The sequence below is a fragment of the Zophobas morio genome, unplaced genomic scaffold (assembly GCF_036711695.1).
Source record: "Zophobas morio isolate AGI-343-1 ecotype UQ-CSIRO unplaced genomic scaffold, CSIRO_AGI_Zmor_V1 ptg000004l, whole genome shotgun sequence".
NCBI classification, from domain to species: domain Eukaryota; kingdom Metazoa; phylum Arthropoda; class Insecta; order Coleoptera; family Tenebrionidae; genus Zophobas; species Zophobas morio.
This window is the reverse complement of record NW_026972109.1, coordinates 7,014,655-7,033,381: the sequence shown is the minus strand read 5'-3', so window position 1 is coordinate 7,033,381 and position 18,727 is coordinate 7,014,655. Positions and strand designations below refer to the sequence as shown.

The following is an 18,727-nucleotide window of genomic DNA, read 5'->3' as shown; positions in this document are numbered from 1 at the left end:
TCACTCGTTTTCATCCCTTCTTATACTTATCCTTGACTTTATGTTACTTTATGTTAATTTTATACAGCCACACGCATTAAACGCACTAATGATTTAAATTAAAACCCATTAAAGAAGTGGTTTTGTAAGTGGCAGTTAATATTATAATAAATACGTGATTTCTAAACTGTTTATCTACTGTCATCCTGTTGATGTGCTATTATACATATTTTTTGTTATTCATACTTTTAATTAATTTTTTCTGTGTTTGAAGTTTTTTTTTGTAACTTCAAGACTGTTACAACTGTCCAGTGCTTTACTGCTTTGTGTTCTATACCTACCACAGTTTCAGTCAGTTACAGTTTGGATACATTTCTGTGTCACGTCCATGTAGGTACTTTACACCCAGCTTTTGGGTTATAATTGTTGCAATTAGATATCACTTAGTCCGATAATTATTAAAATTAAAACATACGGTATGATAAAGTTATGTTTCTTAAGATATCCTTGAAAAATAAGTGCAGTATGATGAACACGTTTGAACAGTTGGTTCCGTAGTGTAGCGGTTATCACGTCTGCTTTACACGCAGAAGGTCCCCGGTTCGATCCCGGGCGGAACCACTTTTTTTTTCTCTTGTAAGATTTTGTGTCAATATAATTATCAACGATAGATATTCTTTTGCCATAATGTCATCGGCCTTTGTTATTAATCTGTATTATTTCTTCGTAATTTAACCTAACAGTGTCGTTTCCATCTCGCATGCTTTACGATACTAGTGTTTTCCTTCCATGTCTCTAAACCAGCATTCTAACATTGACTCTAACTGTATCTAATCCGAACAAATTAATTTTTAGATTAACTGTGCCTCCCTTTATATATATTTATTTTAATTTAGTTTACTCATTATTTTAATGAGCAGATAAGTAAATTTTAGTAAGATCTTACTAAAATTTTTGCAATTGATATGCTAGTCAACCTCAGTCATTCAACTGTATAATTGGTCACATAACTAGGGTAAATTTTATAAACAAAATAAGGAATACATTATATACAGCAAAAAAATAAATTCAATCATTTGGCGACAAAAGCGTCAAAATACTGGGTAACAATTTTTTATTGGTTTATGGTTATAGTTTAGTGATACTCCAGGGTTCGAGGCGTAGCGTTGTTAAAGAGGTTTATGGATTTTATCCACGTATTTCCTGATATTGTCAACAATTTTCCAGGTGCCGCAAGTCTCCAACTTGTTTTTTTTTTCATTTATACTTCTAGCAGAACCTAAATTCTTAACTAGTCGTGGTATAACCTTCACTAGGGTTCCACAACATAGGAAGCGTCCAACACGGAACATACTAGGGGTCCATTCTAGGCGACCACAAAATCGGATTCATCGAACGTCGGATATACTAGGGGACCACAACATCGGATGCATCGAAGATAGAACTTACTAGGGGACCACAGAATCCGATGCATCGAAGATAAAATTTACTAGAACACCACAAAATTCATCCATCGAACTTAGAACATGCTACGGGCCACACAAAATCGGATGCATCGAAGATAGAACTTACTAGGGGACCACAGAATCGTATGCATCGAAGATAAAATTTACTAAGACACCACAAGATTCACCCATCGAACTTAGAACATGCTACGGGACACACAAAATCGGATGCAGAGAAGTTAGAACTTACTAGGGGACCACAAAATTTGACTAATCGAAAATAAAACATACTACGGGACCATAACATTCGACTCATCGAAAATAGAACATACTAGGGGACCTCACATTCGTATTCATCAAAGATAGAATATACTAGGAGACCAAAATCGAACTTAGGACCGACTCGGGGACCACAAATTTGAAAAATCAGATTTTCCCTAGTATGTTCATGATCCGATTTTATGGTCCCACCTAGTACGTCGTATCTTCGATGTAACCGATTTTTTGGTCAACCAATCAAACTTTGTGGTGCACTAGTATGTTTAATCTTCCATGAATCCAATTTTGTGAATTGAAGGAACATAAAACATACAGTCGGATAATAAAACATCAATCATACTAAGGGACCAAAAATTGATTTTTCAAATTTTGTCGTCCCCTAGTATGTCCTACGCTTGGTCTTGATTCCCTGGTATATTCTATAAATGCAGAATATCCCATATACTAGGGGGCGGAAAATGAAGATACGATATACTAGGGGGCAAAAATTCGATTTTTAAAATTTTGTGGTCCCCTAGTATATTGTATGTCAAATGTTCATAGGATTATACTATGGGACCACACAGTCGGATAATAGAACATCGATCATACTAGGGGACCAAAAATCTATTTTTAAAATTTTGTGTCTATATATTTTTGTATATCCTATATTGATTTTCCGTCCCCTAGTATACAGTATATTCCACTTTATAGGATATACTAGGGGACCAAATAGTCGGACATTCGAACATAGATCTTACTAGGGGACCAAAAAATTTAATTTTCAAATTTTGTGTCCCCTAGTATATCATATGTTGATTTTCTGTCCCTAATATATGGGACATTCTACTTTAGAGGATATACTATGGGACCATAAAGTCGGATAATCGAAGATCGATCATACTAGGGGACGGAAAAGTCTATTTTTCGAATTGTGTGTCCTCTAATATATCCTATACGAATTTTTTTGTCCCGTAGTATAAAGTATTTTCCACTTTAGATGATATACTAGGGGACCAAACAGTCGGATATTCGAACATCGATCATACTAGGGGACGAAAAAGTCTATTTTTCGAATTTTGTGTCCCCTAGGATATTCTATGTTGATTTTCCATCCCATAATATACAGTATTTTCCACTTTATAGGATATACTAGGGGACCAAATAGTCGGACATTCGAACATAGATCTTACTAGGGGACCAAAAAGTTTAATTTTCAAATTTTGTGTCCCCTAGTATATTGGATGTTGATTTTCCGTCCCATAGTATACAGTATTTTCCCCTTTATATGATATACTAGGGGACGAAAAAGTCGATTTTCCGAGTTTGTGTCCCCTAGTATAATCTATGGTAATTTTTCTGTCCTCTAGTATGCAGCATGTTCTACGTTATAGGATATACTAGGGGACCAAAAAGTCTAATTTTCAAATTTTGTGTCCCCTAGTATAGCCTATGTTGATTTTCTGTCCCCTAGTATAGTGTATTCAACTTTATGGGATATATGGGACCACAAAATTCGACTAGTCGAACATAGAACATACTAGCATCCCCAAAACAGTAGTAATGTTAATCAACAATACACAATTTTCTGTTTGAATAAAGTTTATTACTAAGTACATGAATATTGAAAAATTATAATTTAATAGTATACAAATTTAATCGCAGTTATGTACAATTCCCATATTCGCTGGTAACTTTAGCACTTAATAATAACATAAATAATTAGCAATTAAATTAAAGAACGATGACTAGAAAAATTATGAAATAAGTAATCATAGTCAAGTACAAAATTATAAATCACTTATTCATTCTAATACTTTAAATTGTCATAAACATTAATACAAAAGCCTTTCGGGCCACATAAACACAACAACAATCGAAAACCCCACATTTTGCCGACGATCATCACTGAAATCAAGGCAAGCTTCAGCCTTCCATCATTTTCAACTCGACAAAAAATTTCTCAGCTCCACTCGTCGCTTCAAGACTTGACACTGACGGCAGGAAGAGTTTTAGAGAACGGACCTTTCCTCTTCTCCGAAGAAGGCATTTTCAGATCTTCGAACACCTGCAAAAACAACAACGATAAAAACCTCGCTTCGATCGAGTCAGATTTCCGACTTACCGAAATCAGCCTATCCAATCCAAACAGCAGCCCTTCCTCGTGATTTCCCTGCACCCACGGCCTCCTGTGGTCCACCGTGGTGCCGTTCGGCAATTGATTCGTCTTGGCGAAGTCGATCAACCAAACGCCCACTTTACTATCGTCATAAATAATAAACAAACTGCTTCCGACGACCTCCCTCGTCTTAAAATAATCCGATTGTTCTATTTTAGTCCTAATGTCGCACAGTCTTTTCACCAGTCTTTGTCTAACGTCCTCCCTTCCGCCGAGGAACATGTCCAAAGTATTGAACACTTCTTGGCTTGATTTGACTTTCTTCAAATCGGTCATTGGCGGCGATCCCCTGCACTTCATCGCCTCGATTCTGAAGCCGTGGCTGCACGTCGATGACTGCAATTCCCTAAACTGCATGTACCTCAACTTGGTCACGGCTTTGTTACGATGTTCCTCTTCGGTCGGCGCTTTGGGATCTATCGCTACCATCTTCTGGTAGAGATCCACTCGCGCCGCCGTTTTCTTCACCTCGCTCTCGAGGAAGGTCCGCGTACCCATTTTGATATCGACAACGAAGGGATCTTGGAAACCGTGAAGGAGATCTTGTAATTCGATGAACTTTTCCCCTTGGTAGTCCACTTCTCGGTAGTACTTGGGGATGATGTCGCTGAGAAGAGGATCCTCGGACAACTCCTCGTATACCCCTCGCTCGGTGTCGTCTGACCCTCCCGAGCGCTTCTTCCAGACGGTTCCGGGACCCGCAGGTGCTAAACTGTCCGGATGGCCGCTCAATTGGAACCAATTGCTACTTCGGCTCTTTAGGAGGACGTCGCTGGCTGGCGCGCTCAGGTCCAGAGCGTTCTGCAAAGAACGAAACGGTTAATGATGCAAGCGTGATGAGTACTCGGCGAGCACGTGCTCCAATTATTGGGTAATTACGATCAAGGCTGCGTTAATGGGTCAATAACCCTCGGAACCGATCAAAAATTTTGCTCCTTCGAGCCGGACGCGCGCTTCGTTTTCTCACGCCTCGACTCAATCCTGAATAATAACCGAATTAAGTGTCAGAACGACGTCATTTACGTAATTGACCGTGTCGGAAAATTATGTATTCCACATCTCAGGCGGCCTTCGTGCTTGTAATTGTTATTATTAAGCACGTAGGTTTCAACGGCGACTCTTTCTCTGCAAGTAAATTATTCAGGCCGAGTTCTTCCTAATTTCGAAGTGCGTTTTAATAAATCGCGATGTGAGTCAGCAATCGAATCGGCGTCTGGAATGGATACGCGATGTGTCTATAGAAGAGCTATGGTCTATTTTCGTCGGGGATAATCGATAGCGGCGAGCCGGCGTTGCGGAACGAAAAACAAAGGCAGGGAACGATTTGGAATCGGGCGCCCAACGCGGGGGTGCGTTTGGCGCCCGACGTGGGGTGGTTGCTGCGACACTTACGATTGCCAAAAACTTAAGCAGCGACATGTCCTCCTCTCCCCCTTTGTCCCCTACGGCCACCCTCGATCCATTTATGGCACTTTTCGTCTCTGTCAGCTTGAGACCGGCCGATTTTCGCCATCTCTTGAATGCGCTGTGCGGCGATGCGGCTCTAACAGATTTCGGGTGTCTTTTCCAAATATCCGTTACTTCGATATCCTTATCGCCATTCTGCAACAACGTAAAACAGAACAATGAATACGACCTCAACTTAACGCGTTATTATTTCCATAAAAGAAGAACGCGCGTAAACGACCCTGCGTTTTTTTTTCTCTCGCATGCATTCTCAAATCGGCGACTCGTGTTTGTCAATCTCATTCGGTGTCATTTAGAAACGACCACTAAAAACTGAGTCAACTCGCGCGTCACTTTTTCGTTAATTTTCCATCCGCAAGTCGAAAAAACAATCGTTATGCAAAATCGTGACGCAAATCGCTAAACCCGTTTGCGAGGTGTGAGGTTCGAAGCCGAATTCGCGATGCCAGAAAACGGGGAAGAATCGTCCTCCTTACCGAAAATCCTCGACATTTGAAGCAGGTGAACTCTGAGATGAAGCCCGAGTAAGTATCCTTTCCCTTGGAAGCGACGAAATTAACCACAGCCGGTACCATGGCGACTTGGTTAACGCACATGTTTGAGAATCACAAAAAAGATGAAACAACTAAGTCACTAGCGTAACGTAACGTGTACTATCGACGACTCGCTGCGGTGTATGCTCATCGTAATGTGACGGACAACTGATTTCTCTTACCCGAGGCGCGACATAGATATTGAGGCGTTGCGTTTTACGTCACCTTCCACTTCCACCGCAACGCTAAAAACTAGGATACTTTTGTATACAAACAGAAACCAAACTGACGCTCCTCCGCTCGATCGAAGACGCACGATGGGCAAGGTTTTGACGATTTCGGAAAATTCGAAAAACGCGAAAATCGGAAAATTGGAAGAGTAAAAGTCGTTGGTCTTGTTGCCTTCACGGTCGGCACGTGGGAGGTTATCGCCCAAGCGTGAAATTGCCAGCACAAATTCACAAAAAGCTCTCCTCTATTGAAAAAAAAAAAAAACATGTAATTATCTACGTCAAAGGGGTATGTCAGTGTCGGCTTTAAAGAGAATTAAATGATGCATGGAAAACGATTCCAAATCGCAGTATGTCAAAGTACGGAAATACGCAAGAGGTTTGTCAGTATTTGAGAACACCTAAGCAGCCTGATCAAACAACAATGACACACGTGGTTATGATGTCAAAATAGCTAATTTAGCGCGTTTCGACAATTTCAAAATTGTCAAAAACATTGTGCCAAATTGACAATTTTAGGATATTAGATCATTCCAAACAGCAGTATGTCAAAATATGGAATAACTTCAGTAGTAGGCAGTAATTTCAAAATTGTCAGAAACAATGGTTATTTTGACAATTGAAAAATTGCCAAGGCTACCTAGACGAAAGAATATACCCAAGTTTAAACACATGAAATTGAAAAAGTCAAATATTCTTCGTATTTTGACAATTTGAAAAAATTATGTATATGCTGTTGAGAATGTTTTTAAACAAATTAAGCCACATAAATCTAGCAATTTGTTTGGTAACCAATTTCGTGTATGAACGGTTTATACAACCAAAACCAACTATTCAGGTAATTTTTCAACCACACAAAATTGACCCAAACTACACAATTTCATATCTTTTGATAATCAAATTTCACTCAACCAGATAAAAATCTCTTACGCACTGTGAAATTTCATGATTAATCTAAATCTCATGACCAACAAAAAATCCGTAATTCAGTCGCGCCATTATCCAAATCAGGAAGCGAAATTTGTGTAACTAGACTTGTGAATAAGAAATGTGTCACACTGTTGGTGTTTTCGTCTACCTTTTTGTGCGTCGCACTAAAAATTATGATAATACAACAAATACCTAACAGTTAGTTAATGACCACGTGCCACCGAATACAAGTCACAATCATAAAAGCCACTAATCGTTTACCAAGTAAACACGGAAAAAATGCAAACATAAACACCTTAAAAAGGTGTAAATAATTCTGCGTCAATAAAAAATATTTGGGGGTTTAAAGTCCGACAGATTGCACTTGAACGGTCGGCCTGTACCAAAATTAGCTTTATCGAAATTCGGAATAGCCCCAAAGTGTCAAATGTCAGGTTCCATAAGGTCACTAATACGAGTAAGCGAGTACAAAGTTCGATGGAGAGTTCTGTTGTGTTTTGCGGTTTATTGCACCACTATTTGAATGGTGTAAATATTAATTCATTAGGACAATTTTCTATGTTGACGAATTTATTAAGAGCTAACGTAATCCGACGACTTTGAAATTCTAAGAGAAATTTATTTGATCTTGGGTATTGCGAGGTGTTTGTTGTACTATTAAACATTTATATATCAGACTGACACCGATATTATATTAATCGTTTAGATAGCAAATGGAGTCTCAACGAATACGATAAAACGAGCCAAGTCTCAACAAGCGGTTTTATGCACTTTTAAGTCTGGGGCTCTAAAAGTTACATAAGCGTTATCAGCAGTCGCAATTAGGATTTAGTACAACTTTATCAGGTTCAAATATAGCGCCAACTGTATACACACTAGGTTACCATTAATTATTACAATACCACGGCAATAAATTTGAAGTTAAAAGAATTTGAGAGTTATTTGGTGTTCAAAAACTCTCAAAGTCTGTATGTCTAATGAACAAACGTGCTTCTAGTGACGTTATTAGATTCACTTGTCCTTTAAAAATTTCGTGCTATAAATTATCCCAGACGGATATATGAATGAATATTTGCCTACACGCTTTTAAAATTCGGGGCCACCGCGTATTAACTCCTGTCCAAACAATGAATCGCTCCCTATTCACGTCAACGATCATTACTAATTTAAATTTCAATGATAACAAAATACACATGATAGATAACCGAACAATATATGTTTTAACGCAAACAACACGTATTTCCATAAATCACCATTAAATACCCCATGAATGAGTCATGTCGGATTTTAAAACCTAAAAGGGGTCAAAAATCATCGTCCACGTAAAGACATCTAGGGTAGAACTAAATGAGTCATCGACGAAACTAAAAAACTTTTCCTGAAAAAACAATTATCTTTCAGTGTAGCGCAAGGAAACGGAGAATGTATGACGCACGGCTGTCGTCTTTACGGAACTGCAGAAAGAGTAATCGACGTAATTTTCGTACAACGATGGTACATTATGCCCATATGGGCCTTTGTTTATTCTAGCGAGCGCTCGTAGGTGGTTGTCGCTTAATTTCGCTATTACCATGCAATTAGGTGCTTCTGGTGATCTGCGTCATTTTGCCGCGATTACGTATGCTGCCGACGTTGATTTGTATCGATTTCCGTATTGAAATCCTTCCGAATACACGGCGAGTGCTGAGAATATTCATTAGAGGAAAAGAACAGGTGTAGCTTTTGACTAAAAGAGGCATGAAATGTGACAGGTTTAACACCAACTTTTCGCTCTCTTTTTCAACACCCTTGAGCTTCAACAAAGTGAACAATATGGATTTGGGGTTATATTAGAAAATTGTGTCATCGTCTAGATCCATGGACACATTCTTGTGCTACAACGTAAGGGTTTTCTTTGACGTCAACGGTCATTCTTTTAAACATTGTTTACTGCATGAACAAATTCTCCGAATAGTTAAATCTCGTAATTTCCCCGTTTTTGAAATCTCCGCGAGTTTTTAACCGTTATTCCCGTTTAAATTACCTCGTACTCCCCCTTTATTATTTCCAAAGACGAGTTTCTGCACTATTAACAATAACAAACATTTTTTGTCTCCTCGCTCATTCATTACTCTGTTCACTACGCAACTGGAAATTCGGTTTATTTTTAGACCCCGATTAAACACAGCGGAAAAAATGATAAGACGTATTTTATTTACTTTGAACTGTTCGACCTTTTGGATTTTCTTCTAGCACGATCGGCACGCAAAATCTGGGTCTGCCGTCTGAAGATGGTTCCGCGTCCGGTTCTACTTTACTCAGAGGTCAGTTAAATCCAGTACGTAAAGACCGTTCGGTCCATTTTTACCATCACCTTGAGTACTATGTTCGCTTGTTTAATTATCAACAGTAGTAACAATTTTATGGACTAGGAATGCGTAGCATCTATTTTTTCGGCCAAGGTGAGAAGGCTTAATTATAAATAGCAGAAAGAAAAATTGTATCAACAACGATTAACGACGAAGAAAGACGTTAAGTATTATGAAATTTCTGATGTAACGTTTCAAGATCAACCATTTTCTAGAGTACCTTTACTTTTTAATTTGCTGTGTGAAACGCATGAGTCACTAGATTTGCATTAAAAATTTATGATTTATTTTGAATTGTGTTGTAACATTAAAAGAACAATGCAGCGCTAAATTGAATAATTCTAGGTTTATTAGTCGTTAAGTTTTTAATGCTTGTTAAAAATTTTATTCAAGTCATAAAATTCCTAATACGATTCATTGTAAACTGACACACTTAAGAACTCTTGGTCGGAATCATAAAGAACTGTGTTTGGCACACCGACTTAACAAGTGGTAGTAAAAAAAAAAAATCACAGCAAGCGCCAAGTACGTAATGGTGCCGAGTTGATCATTTGTTGCTGGAACAGTCTCCAACATCGCATTTTCTAGTTTTGTTACCACCAAAAAAGTGCATTCAATTCATACATATACATCTACTTAGAAAAACGTTGATGGTATATCTCTGTATATAATAAAACGTGATAACTTTGTATTGTTGCAATTTCTTTACATCTGTAAGCCAGAGTCGCCTCACACTGATTTACATTAGCAGATCGCTTCAAGATGGTGTTTCAAAGCCTCCACGATCATTTTAAAAGTTAAACTACATTTTTTGCGCATTGTTTAATTTTTGTGAGATATTGTATAAAATGCATACAATTGTTACATCATTATGTAAATGAAGAATTACGGTATTTTAGTACTTTTAATGGATAGAAAAAACCCGTTGAAAACAAAACAATGTTATGTTAGAATAGAATTAAAAAGGATATGTCAGACATGTTTTTACAGGACAGACAGGTTTGTAAATTATTCTTTTGACGATGTAAGCCACTTAAGTTATTATCAATGTCTGATGTAGCTATCAATTTAATGAATGCTTAACTATGTGATTTTATATTTAAATGGTTATTGATAAGGGAAAGTAAGTACTTTAAAAGCATGCAACAATAACAATACATCAATCGAGTTGTTTTGGTTTTTCCAAAATTTTTGAACTCTTATAACTTAAATTAAAAAAAAAATCTTGTATTACGGAGTTTTATTCTATAAATTGAGGATATCACTGGATTCTTTTTTCGGAAATATCAAAGAAAAAAATAAACACTATTAAATTCAGTCAACAGAGTCAAAATTAGCACATAATTACAGTAGAATCAACACTATATTTGACGTCGTAAATGACAATAAAAACATCTCAAAAAAAATAATTTTTGTGTAGCTGTTCAAGTTTGACAAAGAGAAAGCGTTAATTGAAGAGTTCTTGGACTTGGTACACATCCACTACGCATTTTTCAAAGGCTTGAATGGAAGTGTTAAATTCAAACTTAATCAAAATGGCCACTATTTACCATAGTGTAAATGATTTTATCAGAAACAATGCTAAACCAGTTCTCCAGTCACGTCCTAGACCACAATCGTGATCATTCAACAAAACAATCCGTCGGAAATTTTTCAAAAATTTAGCCAAAAACCGCAACCTCCAAAACACACCACGGAAATTTTTCCAAATTCCAAGCCAACAATTAAACTCAAATTAAGTGTCATTATTCTGTGATTATTTGTTATTCGTCCTAAAACCAGGCCGACGACCTACTTCTCTAAAAAATTATATCATAATTTTTGCAATTTACAGCAAACAGATGGGGCCGATTTGATTGATGTCCGATTAAATTCGCCCGACAGTTTTAGTTAAAGCAATAAATATGCCTCGAGTTTATAGAGTGCGAAATTTTTGTTTAAAATCGAGCCTTAAACTCTTACATTAGCACGTCGTTATTATTAAAGTGTTCTGCACGAAGTGTGTGTATTCCGGATCTAATTAAAATTTTGTATATTTTGACGGATTGGACGATGATGCGAAGACGAGAAAACTAATTGGTGTCCATTTACAGTCCGGTTTAGGGTTTCGACGAATGTTAATTATGCACTTTCGGTAGTTAAAAACGTTATTTTTGCGTTGTGGCTTAGTTAACCGGTTTCGTACATTCTTGCTTTGCTCATCGATACGATTAACAATCGGATAACTATTTTACAGAATTCCGATTCAGGTAATTTGTTTGCTGGAATAGTTATCGGAGTTATTCATGCCTCGAAGTATGACGAAATTGATCGCAACAATGATCGTCAGTTTTAACTGTTAGAGGAAGGTTGTACAACTTAAATGATTTTTTTTTATATTATCTACAGCTGTTTCGAGGTGAGAAATGTCAAAACGACAAAAATAGCACAATGTCACAGGTCAAATATTATATAAAGATACCGTAAACGTCATTCTATATCGATTCTGATACAGAATACTTAATTTTTTATTGTGTTAACAAACACAATCATTGTTGCGAAGTAAAATACGAGCACATTTGCGTCACCCTGTAGATATATTTACGTTACCAACAGTTACCAGAGTTTATTTATAGGAGTTACCAAGGTTTCACGTACATTTTAAGATAAACATTCTATTGTGTAATTTTGTTTTTTTTGCAACAAACTATACGCGTGCAGTGAAAAATACTAAACCACAGTGACATTTACTTGACACGTCATCAAATTTTTGACGGGATAAACAACCTACATTTAAATTTTCACACCAACAAAATCTACCTGATGAAATCGCCAACAGACAGACGAACGGAAGCGAGAGCTTACGTAAATCCAGCGTAAATTATTAACATTGATAACAATCAACAGTCAATTAATAATTTATTAAAATACCAACATGCATCCACCAATGATGGAGCTTAAAACTACAACATCTACGGTGTCAATAACGTCAACTCACACAATTAAAAAACTGGAAAACGTCTTCATGCAACACAGAAACCTGACTTCAAGCAAAACAGTGCCAAAGTTTAACCTGCTCGTTTATCGCATGGAAAAAAATATATAATAGAGCAGCTTGCGAAGGCGGGTTTTCTCTGCGATTTCGCTTTCGTTATTTTTACCAGAATCACCTTGAGTATTAATTAATGCGCAATCCAACACCACCTCGACAATTTCGTACGAACAATGCGCCCGATTATTGAGTTAGGTGCCGAATTGGTGAAAATGCCTCCAAGGTTGGGGTCAAGCCGAGGTCGCTAATTCACCAGCAGCACCTGTGACGTCAAAACTGGCATTCCGTGTGCAAACAGTGATTACTGCAAGTGTCATAAACAAATTAAATGCAAATCTATCGGGAAGGTGTCAATCGAAAAGCCCAATATGTCAAGGTCGGTCCGGTTTCCGGGCGCGCCGGAAAGCCGAAAACCGGAGCTCATCGCACGGTATTGACTTTCTGCAGACTTTTCTTCGGTTTATTTCTGGTCGACGACCTTGCGTTTAAATATAAACTTATAAACTCGCGAAGAAACATTTTTATTATACAACTTTGGAGGACGAAATTAATTAAACATTTTACGTCACGAGATAATTTTTAACAAACACCTCTTTGAATATTCAAGAGACTCATTGTTTCGTCATGTTTTTTTTTTCGACGTCGATAAGATTGATCGGGCGAAACGGTTTTCGAGGTGAGTGCAATTTAATCTTAAAACGTTTTGTATAATATTAATATTTCATTCATGGCGTTGCGTACGTGATTTTTTAATGTCGGACCACTTCACGTCACGAGAGGCAATTTTTTTTCGTTTTGTGTACCCCTGAAAGATTCCGCGTTTATTTATGGACAACGTGACGTCACGCGATTTAATTAATCGAATTTTTTGAATTGTTTATACGGGAAGATGACAAGCGGTGATTAATCTGGTTTTAAAGCGCAATTTAATTATGGGAGAGCCAAACATGTTTTTGTTCGTGAACCTGGCGCATCCACCATTTGTCGACCCTTTTTTAAATGCGAACAAAGATCCTCCAATTTCGAGCGGACTTGATTTTTAACAGAATTGTGGAAAAGTACGATTATCAGAGTGAGAATTTACTTAAAAAATCTGTTTGTGTGTTTAACAAATTTAAACTCTGTCGGTCCAACTATTTTTACAATTGTTTAAAGCGTCTGTCAACTGTGTTGAGTTTTTAAGTAAATCGAAAAGAAGGTTAATTTTATCGAATCGATTGGACTTTGAGACACGGGAGGTTCACGATCTAAATTTATTGAAATTCCTTGTTGTTCATGGTGTTGAAAATGTCTTCACTTTCTTTTACCACTAACTAGTTATTTTTTTAAGCAGAGTTCATCTCTAAATATCTTATGCAAAAATAAGCGTAGTTGCTACTTGAAACAAAATTAATGTTAGTACCAAAAAATATTTCTCAACACTTAAAATAGACAAATACTGAAACGTAAGATAATTTATAAATTAGGGATAGTGACTTTGGGGGTAATTTCAAGTTGGATTTGCGTTTGCCGTTGCTATGGTAATTGCGATGACAGTTGTTGCGATTCGCGATTTGATTCGTTATCGCGACTGCTGTCATCGCATCTTGCATGGCCCGTTAATTATTAAGTCTGTTGCTACGATGGAGCTGATAGGAATCAATAGTAAAATGGTTACTTTAACCCAGCCTTAACAAATATCGTTATTATATTAATAACACACAATCAATAGAAAACGCCCTCAAGTTGGCATTTGATGTTCAAGCTGTCTCTCTGTTCACGGAAAACACGACGATAGCTAAACATCGAGCGCCAACTAGTGGACGATTTTGGTTGATCATACGTCGCAAAGATTCGTCGTTGCACACATGAACATCATTACCCTAACGCAATGACATCATTAACTTCCTTATCTGTGACGCTGTCAGTTGTGTTTTTACAAAAAAATTTAGTGGTAAATTCTACGAAGATCTAAAATGATTCAGTACGAACGCCGGCGAAAGTTTTTTTATCAAAACAACGTACAAAATCTATCAATTGCTTTTTTCGAAAACGAGTGTTTGAAAATCACAAAAACTCGTTGACCTAAATGCTACATTTTATTCCACTTGTAGCGATAAATAATCGCCACGAACTTTTACAATAACAACGCGTCGCACCTCCTATTGCCACAAAAACTTAACAGTGAAGATAAAATTTTAATTAGGTTGTAGTGAAGTAAGAACTGACGTAAATGCAAGAATTTTTTGTGGAAAGTTCGCATTCTGATTAGTTAACACCAAATGAAACCGTTTTACGATCCATTATCTGGCTTTATACAATTATAAAACAGGTTGTAAAAACGTCGCTATCTGACTTTTTGACGTCATACAGGATCTTCCAAAATTAAAGGAAAAAAAAACACGTTAAAAATCAATTAACTAAAGAACAAATAGATTATAAATATAATCCAAACCAGTGTATTAATACACAAAAATAAAACAAAAAACCACGACAAAAAACCTTCCAGTACTAACGTACGTAATAAGAGCGAAACCGGTCCACATCCTCCACACCACCACACACTTACGAAATTCGATATCCTACCCAAACTTAAAATAGTCCAAACCTTCAAAATATGTTTTTGTTATTACGTTTGTGTAACACTTTCTAGAACCCGAACATTTGCACCAAAACGTTTTATTATTTTTCTGGTTCTTTGAGTTTCCTGCGATCCGTCCATCATCGCTAGCCAACATTTCAAATTCAAATAAACATGATTTCGTCCGCTAATTACTTTCCCCACAAATAATCCTTGTTTTGCAGGTCAAATTAAAAATACCCAACAATCGAACGCGAAAATATTCAACAAAACGATGATCAGCTCGATTCCGTGTGCGCATTTACATGATTAATGGAATTTTTAACCATCGATCGGTGGTAAAGTGAATCATTTTTATAGGAAGAATGCGGTCGTTACTTAATCGGATAATCGCTCACATGGACTAGCCTATGTCATCATTATTTATCATTAAAATATCGCACACACCTCCGTTTGCTCATAGACAATTTGTCTTCTTTTTATGTGACGTTAATTGACGGCATACATCCGCGTGTATTGTGACAAATTTTCGCGGTAATTGAGCGATTAGTAAAGATCTAAATCACGGAATTGTGGCAGCCGGGTGCTAAAATCTGAAATATTGCGACCGCGGCCTTTTATAGACATGAATTATTGTGTCCGTTTTATCTAATACTTAGTATTAGATAAGAGCAAAGTTTGTATATATATATTTATATATATATATATTGGGTTTCTCGAAAACGGCTCTAACGATTTCGATGAAATTTACAGGTTAGGGTTTTTTTGGGTCAAGAAATCGATTGATCATAGTTTTAACTTCTGAAAATTACAGCTTCATGCATTTTCAGCAATTTTCAGGCAGTGAATTATATTTGTTGCTAGGCAACATCAGATGACACTACACGAACACGAGATTGTTTTATATGAGAAGTTTGGGTGACAGTCTGACAGTACGTTTGACGTACCTTTTTATCTTCAATTGTACGTACCGAAACATACTCCACTGTATAGAGGACGTTGAAATTCACCTCCTGAGGTGAGAAAATTTACCAAAAACTAAACAGTGAGCGGATAAAAGGCACACGAAAGTGTGTTGAATTGAGATTATTTTGTCAAGCATTCATTTCAGAGGTTCCACGGTCAGTGTCAACATGTGATCGTTTTCGGGGATGGGACCGTGTTATTTGAGTTTTTGGGCTCAACGTTTCGCACACTTTCGTAAATGGCATCTTCGGGAGCAGGGTTGAGATTGAGAAATTAGGAATAACACAAAAGAGCACGGTAACTCAGTATGTTAACCACACCAGAGGCGAAACTCTTCTGGCAGTAAGAATGTGGTTGTGACCTTTTTCTAGAGTCGAGAGAGAGAACTACGAAAAAAAAAGAACGACAGAGAGAAAACTTGGGTAACAAATGAGATGTCAAACAATAATTCCAGTTTTCTGTTCTTTAATCTCTACATGTCACTTATCAGTGTTTAAAACAAAGACTGCTTATGGAATTTCTTTTTTAATGTGTATTTTTAAGTAGCGCGTGTACTTCAAAATGCATACTATACGCATATTTATCTGGCCTAATCTGATCTAATACTACCAAACGAGCCGAGTGAAACTCGGTCAACCAGATATTTGTAATTTATTAGCGGTGTTGAGATAAGTGCATTACGTGTTGCGGGATTACATGAAATTAATATTTCTTATTAGAAGGGGATAATTACGGTAATTTATCGGATGAATTTAGATTAAGCCGTACGTACAAGTATTAAATAATGAGTCACACTACCGCATTCATTTTAAACTAGAAAAAATTTTAACTATGTTGAAAATCGTAGATAAAATTTGTACGTTACACGTGTGTTAAACGGTTATTATTATAATCGCGTGACTTCAAAATATCGTCACGACCGTGTTTAATGAAGTAATTTAAAGAAAAGAATTGAGAAAAGAACGTTACAAGTTGAGTTAGCTCATAAATAATTCTTTAATGAATGTAATAATGCAACAAGAGTTGTTTAACTGTATTTCAATAAGTTTAAATTGCAAAACAAAATGCTAAGCGACTTACAATTTTCTGAAGCACGTTGTTCGCGAAAAAATTTATTAAATAAGAAAAATAATTGCCTCCAATAAGTTACGACTTACCTGGTGATGCGACTGTGAGCGATGTAACGAAGAAGGGGATGAGTAGCGACAGGCGACGAAATGAGTACCGTATAGGCACTAAGCGATAACGAGAGTACGAAGAAAGTCAATTGCGACACGAAAGGACACGCAGGGGTGTTTTGTCGAACTGATCGATTTGGAGATCGAAAGGCTACTGAATGCCGCTGGTGGTTCCTTTGGCACTTTCATCCCCTTTTCCCACACACGTGTGAGGGTCACAGACGTGGTGATCCCGAACGTCTGGCTGGACCGGAGGCACGGTCGTAAACATAATTGGAGGGTTACATGTATAAAAAAAAACTAATTTAAGCTAGCCGAAACATACCGCCCACCAAAATACGCCTTAGCGATATTTTTTTTAATCTATCACTTACAGTTATAACTATGTACTTATATAACTAATCTACGAGGAAAGGAAAAAACAAAAAGACAACAACTATAACTAATGTGAAGATATATCGCAGTAAGTTTAAGCGTCTACTGCGCGATGTGTTAAATGAAATTTCTAAATCTATGAATTAAGTTCTAGCTAACTATAGTATTAATCTACGACAAAAAAATTGGTCTAAAGAGTTTAGCCAGTACTTCCCTCGCTGTTGGAAACGTGACGACTGCATGCCTATTGTGTTTTTTTTCGCAGTAGATTTCATATATTTTTTTTTGAGTTACCCGGTATATGCAAATTCAAAAAATATGAATGGAATGATAAATTACAAGTACAGACTCATCATATTTTGTATATTCTAGATAGGATTTATTCGGCAAAGTTTTGAGCTGACGTTAACAAGTTTTTGGAGGGGATAACCAACTATATTCTGACTAAAGATTTATGATGCTCTTTATAACCTTAAAATATCTGCAAGATTTCAAAGCATTCGGTTTTGTAGTTCTTGATTAACTCAATAAAATATATTCACGCATTCATTAATTTTTTGGAGTCACCCTGTATATAGAAATCCAAAAAATATGAATGGAGTGATAGATCACAAGTACGGACTCATCATATTTTGTACATTTTAGATATGATTTATTCCACAAACTTTTGAGCTGACGTCATCAAGTTTTTGGAGGGGATAAGCAAATATTTTTTGAGTAAAGATTTATGATGCTCTATATAGCCTTAAAACATCTGCAAGATTTCAGAGCATTCGGTTTTGTAGTTCCTGATTAAATCAATAAAATATATTTACGCATTCATTAATTTTTTTGAGTCACCCTGTATATGCAAATCCAAAAAATATGAATGGAGTGATAGATCACAAGTACAGACTCATCATATTTTGTACATTTTAGATATGATTTATTCCACGAACTTTTAAGCTGACGTCATCAAGTTTTTGGAGGGGATAAGTAAATATTTTTTGACTAAAGATTTATGATGCTTTTTATAGCCTTAAAACATCTGCAACATTTCAAAGCATTCTGGTTAGCAGATTAAAAATTAAATTTCAAAATATTGTTTTATAATTTTGATTTTTTTTCCAAAAATCTGGACGTTTCGGGTGAAAAGTCGATTCAGAGTTGTAAACTACATGTGTAGGACTATGTTATTTTATACAATTGAAAACCCATTTACTATGTACAATTTTGAAGTGACGTCATCGCATTAGTGGTGGGGATGAT

At 36.6% G+C, this 18,727-nt stretch overlaps 1 protein-coding gene and 1 non-coding gene across 6 annotated transcripts in view; one reads left to right on the top strand and one right to left on the bottom strand.

Annotated features, from left to right (window-relative positions):
- Positions 1-527: 527 nt before the first annotated feature.
- Trnav-uac (transfer RNA valine (anticodon UAC)) lies at positions 528-600 on the top strand. The gene has a single exon. It is a non-coding gene; the product is annotated as a tRNA-Val (tRNA).
- A 2,666-nt stretch (positions 601-3,266) lies between these two features.
- Positions 3,267-18,727, bottom strand: part of LOC135139494 (inositol-trisphosphate 3-kinase homolog) — a 60,746-nt gene continuing 45,285 nt past the window's right edge. For 3 of the 5 annotated variants that reach the window (XM_064069760.1, XM_064069767.1, XM_064069792.1), the window contains 3 exons: positions 5,254-5,463; positions 3,808-4,662; positions 3,267-3,750 (listed from right to left, as the gene is read on the bottom strand). In XM_064069760.1, coding sequence (XP_063925830.1) covers positions 3,664-3,750; positions 3,808-4,662; positions 5,254-5,463 — 1,152 coding nt within the window. In that variant the 3' untranslated portion in view covers positions 3,267-3,663. Of the gene's footprint in view, positions 3,751-3,807; positions 4,663-5,253; positions 5,464-5,804; positions 6,493-18,727 lie in introns of those variants that run through there. The other 2 variants (XM_064069783.1, XM_064069801.1) reach the window with 2 other exon arrangements.